The sequence below is a fragment of the Fukomys damarensis genome, unplaced genomic scaffold, assembly GCF_012274545.1.
Source record: "Fukomys damarensis isolate Sample0158 unplaced genomic scaffold, DMR_v1.0_HiC HiC_scaffold_7, whole genome shotgun sequence".
In the NCBI taxonomy this organism is placed as follows: Eukaryota; Metazoa; Chordata; class Mammalia; order Rodentia; family Bathyergidae; genus Fukomys; species Fukomys damarensis.
This window is the reverse complement of record NW_022900919.1, coordinates 39,583,534-39,594,821: the sequence shown is the minus strand read 5'-3', so window position 1 is coordinate 39,594,821 and position 11,288 is coordinate 39,583,534. Positions and strand designations below refer to the sequence as shown.

Genomic DNA, 11,288 nt, shown 5'->3' with positions numbered 1-11,288 from the left:
CGCCACCCGGCCGCCGGGCCCACCCAGTACGCCGCTCCCAGCGCGAGGAAAAGGGACTGTGCGGCCGGGAAAAGGGACGGAACCGGTCCCTGCGCCGGGCCCTTCGGACAGAGCTTTTTCCATGTGGTGTCTCTTTCAATGGACGTGTCTCCGCGTGCTTCCTAGACGGACTGCGGTCCCCTAAAGGTAAAAGACTCGGGGCCGGGGCTGGGGCCAGGGCCGGCCCAGGGTGGGGGATGCGGCTCAGGACTCAGTGCCTTCGCGGCGGGACGGGCTGGACGTAAACAGACTTGGCCGGTCCACGTGAAGCCCAGCGCAGCCGGGCGCCCCGTCCCAGTGTCCCCGGACCACCCAGCCCACACTCCACACTCATGCGGCTCTTCTCCCTCCCCCTTCGGCATATTAGTAAGACTGTTAACACTTAGACGGTTAAAAGTACAGCTAGAGAGGCCCTTGGATTTCAGCCGTTAGTCGCCAACCTGTACTTCTGGCCTTGGCGATCCCTTAAGCGTTCTTCAGGTTTCTCCAGGAGATCTGCTGTCTCCACTCGGAGAGGAAATGGCTGGGGAGTTGGGGTTCTCGCATTTGCTACCAGAAGTGCGAGGGGGCAGTACTTCTTGGCCAGTCTGACCTGTGTTTTTTAACAGCTGATACATGCATTAGTGGGTAGTAGCTATTTACGTAATCCCAATCCCGGGAAGGTACCTGTGTTTCTGGATTGCGTGAGAGTGATGGAGTGGCCGGTCCTTCACCCCTAAGGTTAGGGGCGTGGGCAACAAGTTGCAGGCGCCTACAGAAGTTGTGGGCTTGAGTTTACAGGGTCGGGAAGTCACACACTCGAGTGTGTGCGCGTGTGTGTTAGGAAGTTCTATAGAGTGCCTTAGGAAGTCGCATGCATTCTTGATTTGTTCATATGCAAGTGAGCGCAGGACAGTGTGCGGGTGTCAGGCGGTGATTTCCCAGATTCTCAGCACGCGCTGTCGTAGACAAAAAGGTGGCAGTCAGTGACTGCTTGGAGATGAGGGCCAAACCCCAAATCAGAAGTCAGATGAGTGGAGAACGCGCTGGGAGGGGGACAGCTCTCAGGGATTGGAGAACCTGCGGTTGGTGTGCGTCTGGAGGGTACCCCGGAGTGGTGGCTCAGAGCTGGGGGCCGCGGGGGCGGACGGGCGGGAGGACTGGGTAGGGAACTCGGGTGACTCACGTCAGCCCTGTCCGCAGGTCGACCATGGTGGCCGGGACCCGCTGTCTTCTAGCGTTGCTGCTTCCCCAGGTCCTCCTGGGCGGCGCGGCCGGCCTGATTCCCGAGCTTGGCCGCAGGAAGTTCGCAGCGTCGTCGGGCCGCCCCTTGTCCCAACCCTCGGACGACATCCTGAGCGAGTTCGAGTTGCGGCTGCTCAGCATGTTCGGCCTGAAGCAGAGACCCACCCCCAGCAGGGACGCCGTGGTGCCCCCCTACATGCTGGACCTGTACCGCCGGCATTCGGGCCAGCCCGGCGCGCCTGTCCCGGACCAGTGCGGCTGGAGGGGGCGGCCAGCCGCGCCAACACGGTGCGCAGCTTCCACCACGAAGGTGAGGTGGGCGGCGGGACGGGGTTCTGCAGAGGCGGTGTGGCTAGGGCGCCACTGGCCTTCCCAGTCTTGCTTGCCATTGGCGCACTGCATGTGTGGCCGGGGAGCCCGGGATTCCCCTACAGGGCCTCGGCACCCTTCCCCTGGCTGGCAGCCGGGCGGCCAGCCGCGCCAACACGGTGCGCAGCTTCCACCACGAAGGTGAGGTGGGCGGCGGGACGGGGTTCTGCAGAGGCGGTGTGGCTAGGGCGCCACTGGCCTTCCCAGTCTTGCTTGCCATTGGCGCACTGCATGTGTGGCCGGGGAGCCCGGGATTCCCCTACAGGGCCTCGGCACCCTTCCCCTGGCTGGCAGCCAGGAGAGTAGCTCCTCCTCTAGGAACTAGAGAGGCATCCAGAGATGGGGAAGGTGAGGGTCAAAGGCATGCCCCTAGTCAGCTAAAGGGGCACAAGAATTCCACAGCGGGAGAATTGGGATTTCTTACAGTCTGTTTGGAAACCCTTGCTCTATAAATCTGCGTCTTCTGTTTAAACTGGGGATTGGGGCTTAGACAGAGCCAAGGGGAGAATTTTCAGAGATAATAGTATTGGAAAAATCAAAGCCCAGGGACTCAAAGTCTTTCTGATTTTTAGTTGATCTGGACCCAGTTTGGAAGATTTCGAATCCCTATTTAATCCCCGTGGGAGATCAATTCCACAATCTTACTTTTTCCACAATGACTTTCTTGTCTTGCTCTTAAATCTTAGGCTCTGGGTAGAGACAAGGCAAGCCTTCAGATAAAAAGCTTTTGCAGCAGCTGCCTGCTTCCTTCATGTGCAGTGAAATAGGGAGTTTTTTTCTTTTATGATATTCAGTGTGGTTTCCAAAGGTAGGCTATTTCTGCTTGTTTCATCAGAAAGGTATTTAGTGGATTTGAAATGTTTTAGAGCAGCTACTGAGATCTGCTGAACCTAAGTTCTTAGAGCAATTAGTCAAACACAGGTCCTACCTCTATTCTTCCCATACAGTTTTAAAGGCCATTTGGCTTAATATTCTCTATGAAGAGCATATCTTTCAAGTTTGGGAAAAAAGGGTAAGTAAGTGCATGGCACAGACCACCTGTTTGTAGAATATTAGGGAGTTGAGAGTCAAATTCCCTTTTGCTTGCTTTGCTCTGCTGGTGTATTTCTCAAGTGGAGATCTATGGATTGATAGAAACAAATTAGAAATGACAGCCCAAAGTTTTTTCAGTGTGAAGGAAGACATACTTGTGTGAATATAGTTTAATAATGGGTAGAAGTCCCAAAAGTCATAGCACAAATGATGCCTCTTTCTCAAGGCAGGTACATTAGGAAGTAGATGCTAAATCATTTTCAAATAGAGATTTTTTTCCAAGTCCAGTAAGACCTCTTTCATTCCACTCTCTTAGAATCCCCCATTGAAAGCAGAAGTTGTCTGTTGTCTTCTGTAGAAAATTTTCATTTGTTACATTCTGTTACCCTAACCCAGAGATAGAGCCAGCTCATTATTCCCATCTGCTGTTTATTAGAAATAGTTTTTCTGGATAGAAGAACAGCAAGCACAGCTGTTTTAGCCACCTTGGAAATTTAGCATGGAAACCATCCTTAAATTTATTTATATCTCAGGAAGGTGCTTCCTTATAACTTAAAAGTAAGATTATTTACGTCAGGTACCACCTAAGACATTAAATTGAGGGATGATTTCATCAATGAAATCTGCATATTTCTCATACTTTCTCTAGAAATGGCTTGATCAAAACTTAGACTATATTATTTGTGTATTATTTTAACTTATATATGTGCTTGATGCTTGAGTTTTTAAGTTGAACTCACATCTTTAAAATGTGAATATTATGTATCAAACAGTACAACACTTTACCAACTTATTTAAAATCAACTTGCAATAACTTTGTATCTTAGTATAAGCAGATGATAGAGAAAAGCTGTGTAATACTGGCCCTGAATTTCAACAAATCCATGTCTTCTCATTATGAAAAGAATACCATTAGGCTGGATACAGCACTTTTTGAAGACTATTCATCATTATGTAACCCAGAGTTTAATTTTTAATAAGCATCCTTATACCACACATGCCACTAAATATCTTTTAATAAATCATGTTGATAAGGCTGCTGGCCCAAGAGCAGAATTTAGTTTATACAAGGTTAATAGATATTTACTTGCTAAAGAACTAAAAGGACCCTATTAAAGTACTTGTTGGATTTTTGTTTGTTTGTTTTTGGTTTTTTGTAAGTAATGTCTGATGATTTGGTGGAATTGTGAGACAAGAGAGACCAGGATGGAGGTTCTTTAAACCAAAGTGTGTATGTTCAGACTTCAAAATGAGTGATTTGAGACGCGATTATCAGTTGTCATATCTCTTATTGGACATTATTTTAGTTCTTTCTATAATGACTTGGGGAGGGCACAAGCTGTGCTAAAATTGTCTTTTTTTTTAAGTCACTGAAAATGCATCAGCCACATGGATATTTTAGGACTGCACTGAGTATAGAAAAAATCAACTCACCAACTAGAAAGACTGTGCTTTGCTGCCATTAGAAACATTGATATTGCTTGATTTCATTGGCTCTGCAAAAAGCCTTCATGCTTTGCCAACAGATTAGAACATAGAAAAGTACCCATATGCTTGTTCTCCAGACTTTGAAGGACGCAGTCTTGCTTAGTGCATGAAATAACAGCATTATTTGCCTCTGTGACCAAAGCTTTCAAATAGAGATTAATCCTGTTCCCAGAAATGTAATTGCCATGAAAATATCTATATAGGAAAATTTGAGAAATAACCTTAGCTTTGTGGAGGAGAATGCATGTCACTAGTTCCCAGTATGGATTGGGAAGTGTAGACACTCCCAGCTAGCGCTCTGCTGGGGTGCTTCCTAAGTGCCCCAGCTGGTACCCTGTGATTTTGAAGGCCCCTTTAGGTAGGGCAGTTACTCTGTTTTAAAATGCTCATAGGGACTGAGCTTTGCTGCCCCATGAGAGTTCTTGGCACTGGTATTTTTGGTTCCACTTCTTTTTTACAATTCCTCCATATACCCTCTCATCGAGGCTCTTTGTCTCTTGTACTTGCGCTTTGGGCATTTCAGTAAGCAGTGAGTAATGAAAGGGGTGGTGACCATTCCAAAGGTGCCACTGTTAAGGGTGAACAGAGGCCAGATCAGGGTTAGTGGTAACCACGAGGCTGTTCTTTGCTTTACTTGCCATTTTCTTTGTAGTCTTTGCCACAAAATCTTAGTCTTTGTAACCTTTTGCATTTCTTCTCTTTACTTCTTGGTATATCAATTATTTTATCTTGTAGAAAAATCTTATCTGTCATATATAAAGCCTCTTCCATTTTGTTGGAAAAGGCAGAGATTTTCAACCTTACTGATTTTTCTAGAATATTTGCAAGCATTGTTATTGTTTTAGTAGAATTTAAAAAAAATTATCTAAAAAGTGTTGGGCTTTTTCCAAGTTTTAGCTATTACATAAAGAATGAGAAATTAAAACTAAGGAATGAGAAATTAGATTCATTCATAGGAAAATGGATACGTATTGAGGATATGCTCCTAAGTGAAATAAATGAGTCACACATGTGTAAATACTGAATAGTTTCTCTAGTGTGAATTAACTATAATAGTACATAAGATCCTAATGAGATAATTGACAATGTGAAATAGGAAAAAAAGGGCTAAAGGTGTAGGGAAAGTGGGAAGGGTAGGGGAAAGGGAATAAGGGAAAGAAAAAAAATAGGAGAAAATGAAAAAATAGAAATAAAGTGTTTGTAAAGGGGGAGGGGAGGAGCGGGTGAAGAGAGGGCAGGGACAAGGGGAAAAATGAGAACCAAGACCTGTCATGTAAAGGTCCAAGATCCCAATAGTGAATATAATTGTACTGTATACCTGAAGTGTACCAATAAACTCAATGAGGAAAAAAAGAGAAATATATATAAATTTAAAAAGTGTTGCAAAATTCTTACTTTTAAAATAAACTCAGCGTGCTTTAGGGTAGAAATACAGCCACAAAATAGCAGTGACTCTAAACAAGATCTGCATGTACCAGGGGACCCATGGCCACTTTTGATTCATTTACTTCTCTGTACTATGTGCATGGTACCTGGGTAGTATGTTCCTGTCCTCTAGTTAGGACAGAACTCACTCTGCAGTGCCATTGCACTAAATGTTAATGTGCCCTGATAGTTTTGACTGTTGCTTGAGGCTTTGACTTCTCCCCTGTGAAGCAGTGCCGTCTAGTGGCTAGAAACTTGGGCACCACAGTGAGCTCAAGTTCATAGCCTTGTGACCTTAGGTAAATTATATAACCCTTCTGAACTATTTCATTTACAAAGTGGAGATGATCACGGTTCCTCTCTAATCACTTTGTTGTCAGATGATTCATATAACATTATTAGTGCAAGACTGTCCCAAAACAGCAGTCAGCCAATTAACATTATTATGATGACTTTTTAAGCTGTATTTTCCCTTTCTCTAGGGAAAAGGAGGCCAGAGTAGACCTAGCCCATTCCTTTGGATAATTTTGAAGTAGATGATGAATCATTAATGTAGTGCACATGATTGAACTGGGCCTTCACTTTTGAAAGACAGATCAAATGTTTGCCTTTTTTTCTTCATTTTCCTACATTTTCACAGCCATAGCTCTATCCATTTGGTTAATAACTTTAGAGGTTCATAAACTCAGGTCAAAGATAAGTCAGACTCCCCAAACCTCTTAGCAAGTTCAGCTGATTCAACAAGGGATATTTACAGGGAATTAATAACTATATAAGCCTCCCCAAATTGGACATTACTGACTCTGTATTTTTAGAGTCCCCGGAGTTCTTGTGGTGATTTGTAGATTGTTTCCTTAATTGGCTTTGTTTCACATAGATGCTGAGTCTTCCGCCTTTGAGAAAATATTGAAACTTCTCCCTTGGAGAAGGTGGCATGTACCCCTCCCTAATCCTGGGTACTGATTTCCTGGGGTAGCAAGGTTTCTGTGAATAGAGCCCACTTAAGACAGTAACAGGAGCCTGCTGTCCAAGTGGACGTCTCTGTGGTAAAAGTAGGATGGAGATTTTTTAAAAATTAGGTTGATGGGGTTGCAGTTGGAAGGCTAGAGAAAGGGCTTTATGTCACCTGTTATTACGTAACAGTGCAATTTTTCTCCTTTGCTAAAGCCACCAAGCCAGTCCGCTTTTCTAAGGCTTCTTACCTCCAATAAAATTTTGAACCAGAGGAAATTGCTGTTTACTGTGTTTCTGATTGGAAAGTGGCAATTTTATATGACTTTATCTCTATTTTAGAGGGTTATGCTGTGTTATACCTCTTTTTAGACCTATCTTCCAGATTTCATTCATCTCTATCTCTCTCTCTCTCTCTCTGTCTCTCTCTCTCTCTCTCTCTCTCTCTCTCTCATACTTACCTTGAAAATCATCCCTTCATTGTTATCCTCTTGCCATGCGCAGTGCATGTCTCCCTTTTTTCTTTATGGACTGGGATTCAGAACATTTTGTTGCTATTGTGACTACTCCAGGTACTTTGATGAATATAGAGCTATTTGTGGAGAGCCTTGGGAAGTTCGCCTTTCCTTCTCCCTATGAAAGAACAGAGAATATGCCTAGATGTGTTGGTGTTAGGAAGCAAAGAGCTCATTCATACCTGGTTTGGTGTCTGGAGCCTGGGGGATGCAGCTGGTCTTTATATTCTCAAAAAGTGCCTTCAGCAAAAAGAGTGGCTCCTGGATGTCAGGAAGAAGGGACTTTTACAAAGAAGCAATACTTGACACTTGTTTGGGCCACTGGTTCTGTTGGTGGGAAGGTGATTTAGCGGTCACGCCTAGCCTGAAGAACTGTTGGCTTACAGAGGGATTCAGGATGTAGGCGGATCCTGAAAGGTGTCTCCAAGAGGTTTGGATTATGGGGCACCAAAGGACTATGGAAGATTATCGTTTGGGCATGGAATTTTCCCTGTCTAGAAGAATTTTAGAGGACCCTTCTGTTTGAGTCTTTTTCTGGCCCATTGTAGCCTCAACTCTTACTCTTTGGCCAACACTCATGGTTTTATGCATGTTCATATTAGTTAGCAAAACAGCATTTTAAAAAGATACTCCCCTGGCAATTTGTGCTTGAATGTGAAAAACATCATTTAAAACCTTGACATCTAGTGTGCATTTCACCAGCTTGAAGCATCATCCTAAGACTCAGTGGGAATGCAGATCTCAGGCCCCTCCTCAGACCAGGTGAATTTGCATCTCCATTTGGAGGTATAATGTTTTCTTGTTGTGAAGGCTGAAGTTCAGCAGCACTGTGTGAAAGCATCATTAACTACCTTGATAAACTGTGCCAGGTAAACTCGAGGCTTCTGCTGAGCTTGCCATGACTAGCCCGTTGGTGCAGAAGGTTTGTGAGAGTAGAACCTTGGGGTGAGGCATCCGACATGACTCTCCTTTGCTTATGTATCTAGACCAGTGGTGCTGAGCCTATGGCATCCATGCCACAGTGGGCTGTTTCTACCATTGAAAATTTAAAAGATCCCCCATCACTGATCTAGACTGTGACCAGCTTTAGCTCTTTTTCTTTACAGAAATACAACTAAAATTAGCAAAGTAATCTCTTATGATACAGAACTAGGTCAAAATGGATTTTAGTAGCACTTGAGTTGAGGTCCTAGATGAAGTAGGTAACTTTTTTTTTTGACACAAGTAATAGGATACAGTAAAGCTAGAAGAAAATAAACCCAAATATCTCAGATTGTAGTGCCATTTACTATCAGTTTAATAATAATACTGAGCCTTTGATGATTTGTCAACTACAACCATTCAAGTTGTGATATTATATTTTACTGTTTGTTTGGAACATGATATATCTTAGAACTGCAATACAGAAATCTAAATGAGGCAGACTTTTATGCAAGTCTTTTTATGCAAGACAGACTTTAAATGGCTCTTTGAAACAACGATAATAAATATAGAAAGATAATTCTGTAATAGGATGCGGCCGCTCCTCGTATCCTGAATCTCATAATGTTACATTTATTGTTTCAATTTCTTTGTTGGGAAGACTATTATTATTGGGATAGGCATGTTTTTAATATGGCTAATAAAACATAAAATACAAGCATAAGACAAAAGTCATTTTTTTCCCCAAAAGCATCTGAATGAGATTTTGATTCTTGAGGTCATAAGGAAGTGACAGAACAAACAATCAGGAAGCTATTTCTCTTGAAATTGTTTTACTTTAATTACTATAGTTCGTAGTACCACCCATATGTTTCCAAAGTAGATCCCTGTAAATGCCTTTGTCTCTGGACTTTTGAGTAAAATGGTAGGGTGTGCTTTGCAAAATGTCATTGTTGATGTTGAGTTTCAGAGTCTTTAATTAGGAAGCTGAAATCTGTATATCAAGATTTGTAAATCATCTAAATTGCAGAGTAATGTTTTAGAATACTGCTTAAGGGATTGACATGAAAGCCCCCCCTTTAAGAAATGCAATAATTTCCTCAACTCCTCACTCATTAGACCTCTACTAACTATAGTCCTGACTTTTTTCCCCCCCCCTAAAGTGTGTGAGTTCCAAAGAAATGGCTTCAGCGTTTTCCCCATTATATCTGCCTGGAAGTCATATCCTTGTACTGGATCAAAAGCCTAACAATTAATTAGAAAATTTGTTTCAAGGCATGCATGACCATATAAATGAAGGAGAGAGTATTTTTTATTTTTCGTTTCTGGTGTGTGTGTGTGTGTGTGTGTGTGTGTGTGTGTGAGAGAGAGAGAGAGAGAGAGAGAGAGAGAGAGAGAGAGACTTAGAATGAACCCAAGGCTTCATGTGTCCTAGGCAAATACCCTTTCTCTGAGTTATACCCACCCCTGAAGGTTTTATGTTCTGACTGCAAACTTTTGCATGAGCTGAATCAAACCCTTCAGTGAGATTCAAACATACTTGTACATAATCAGGTTATTACTTCTTGTACTGAATGATTTCTTTTCTTTTCTTGCCCATCTTTATCAAATTAGAATCTTTGGAAGAACTGCCAGAAATCAGTGGGAAAACGACCCGGCGATTCTTCTTTAACTTAAGTTCTATACCAACCGAAGAGTTTATCACCTCAGCAGAACTTCAGGTCTTTCGGGAAAAAATGCAGGAAATTTTGGGAGACAATACCAGTTTCCATCACCGAATTAATATTTATGAAATTATAAAACCTTCAACAGCCAACTCGAGATTCCCTGTGACCAGACTGTTGGACACCAGATTGGTGAATGAGAACACGAGCCAGTGGGAGAGTTTCGATGTCACCCCTGCTGTGATGCGCTGGACCGCGCAGGGACGGGCCAACCATGGGTTTGTGGTGGAAGTGGTCCATTCAGAGGAGAAGCACGGTGCCTCAAAGAGGCACGTGAGGATTAGCAGGTCTTTGCACCAGGATGAACACAGCTGGTCACAGATACGGCCCCTGCTGGTGACTTTTGGCCACGATGGGAAAGGGCACCCTCTACACAAACGAGAGAAGCGTCAGGCGAAACACAAGCAGAGGAAGCGGCTGAAGTCCAGCTGTAAGAGACAGCCTTTGTACGTGGACTTCAGTGACGTGGGCTGGAATGACTGGATTGTAGCCCCACCAGGGTATCACGCCTTCTACTGCCAGGGGGAATGCCCTTTCCCACTGGCCGACCACCTCAACTCCACTAACCATGCCATTGTTCAGACCTTGGTCAACTCTGTGAACTCTAAGATCCCGAAGGCGTGCTGTGTCCCAACGGACCTCAGTGCTATTTCCATGCTGTACCTTGATGAAAATGAAAAGGTCGTGTTAAAGAACTATCAGGACATGGTTGTGGAGGGTTGTGGGTGTCGTTAGCACAGCAAAATGAAATAAATAAATATATATATTTTAGAAAAAAAGCAAAAAAAAAAAAACCCCAAACAAAACCAGTTGACACTTTAATATTTCCCAATGAAGACTTTATTTATGGAATGGAATGGATAAAAACACAGCTATTTTGAAAATTATATTTATATCTACGAAAAGAAGTTGGGAAAGCAAATATTTTAATCAGAGAATTATTCCTTAAAGATTTAAAAATGTATTTAGTTGTACATTTTATATGGGTTCAACCCCAGCACATGAAGTATAATGGTCAGATTTATTTTGTATTTATTTACTATTATAACCACTTTTTAGAAAGAATAGCTAATTTGTATTTATATGTAATCAAAAGAAGTATCGGGTTTGTATATAATTTTCCAAAAACTGTAGTTGTTTTCAGTTGTGTGTATTTAAGATGAAAAAGTCTACATGGAAGGTTACTCCGGCAAAGTGCTCAGCACATTTGCTCTTTTTTTTTGCAGTGCTACTGTTAAGTTCACAAGTTCAAGTCCAGAAAAAAAAGTGGATAATCCACTCTGCTGACTTTCAAGATTATTATATTATTCAATTCTCAGGAATGTTGCAGAGTGGTTGTCCAGCCCATGAGAACTTTCTTCCTTATTAGTGGAATATTTGGATAAGAATCAGACATTACCAATGTGATACAGAATCCCTTCCCCTGCCCCTTCCTTTGCAGAAAGAATAAAGCAGGACCAATAGAAATAATTAGGGAAATGATGAACATGCAGCAAAGTGAGTGATGGTTCCTTGTTCTTCTTCCTTAAACTAGGGATCCCTTCCCGGGGTGCTGATCTGGCCAAAGTATTAAATAAAACATAACATGTCTTCATTGTTG

General features: G+C 42.9%; 1 protein-coding gene across 1 annotated transcript; it reads left to right on the top strand.

The window, feature by feature from the left end:
* Positions 1–11: 11 nt before the first annotated feature.
* Bmp2 (bone morphogenetic protein 2) lies at positions 12–10,611 on the top strand. The gene is made up of 4 exons (XM_010607501.2): positions 12–186; positions 1,222–1,551; positions 1,739–1,773; positions 9,579–10,611. The coding sequence occupies exons 2-4, from the start codon at positions 1,229–1,231 to the stop codon at positions 10,421–10,423; spliced, it is 1,203 nt and encodes a 400-aa protein (XP_010605803.1). The 5' UTR covers positions 12–186; positions 1,222–1,228; the 3' UTR covers positions 10,424–10,611.
* Positions 10,612–11,288: the final 677 nt, after the last annotated feature.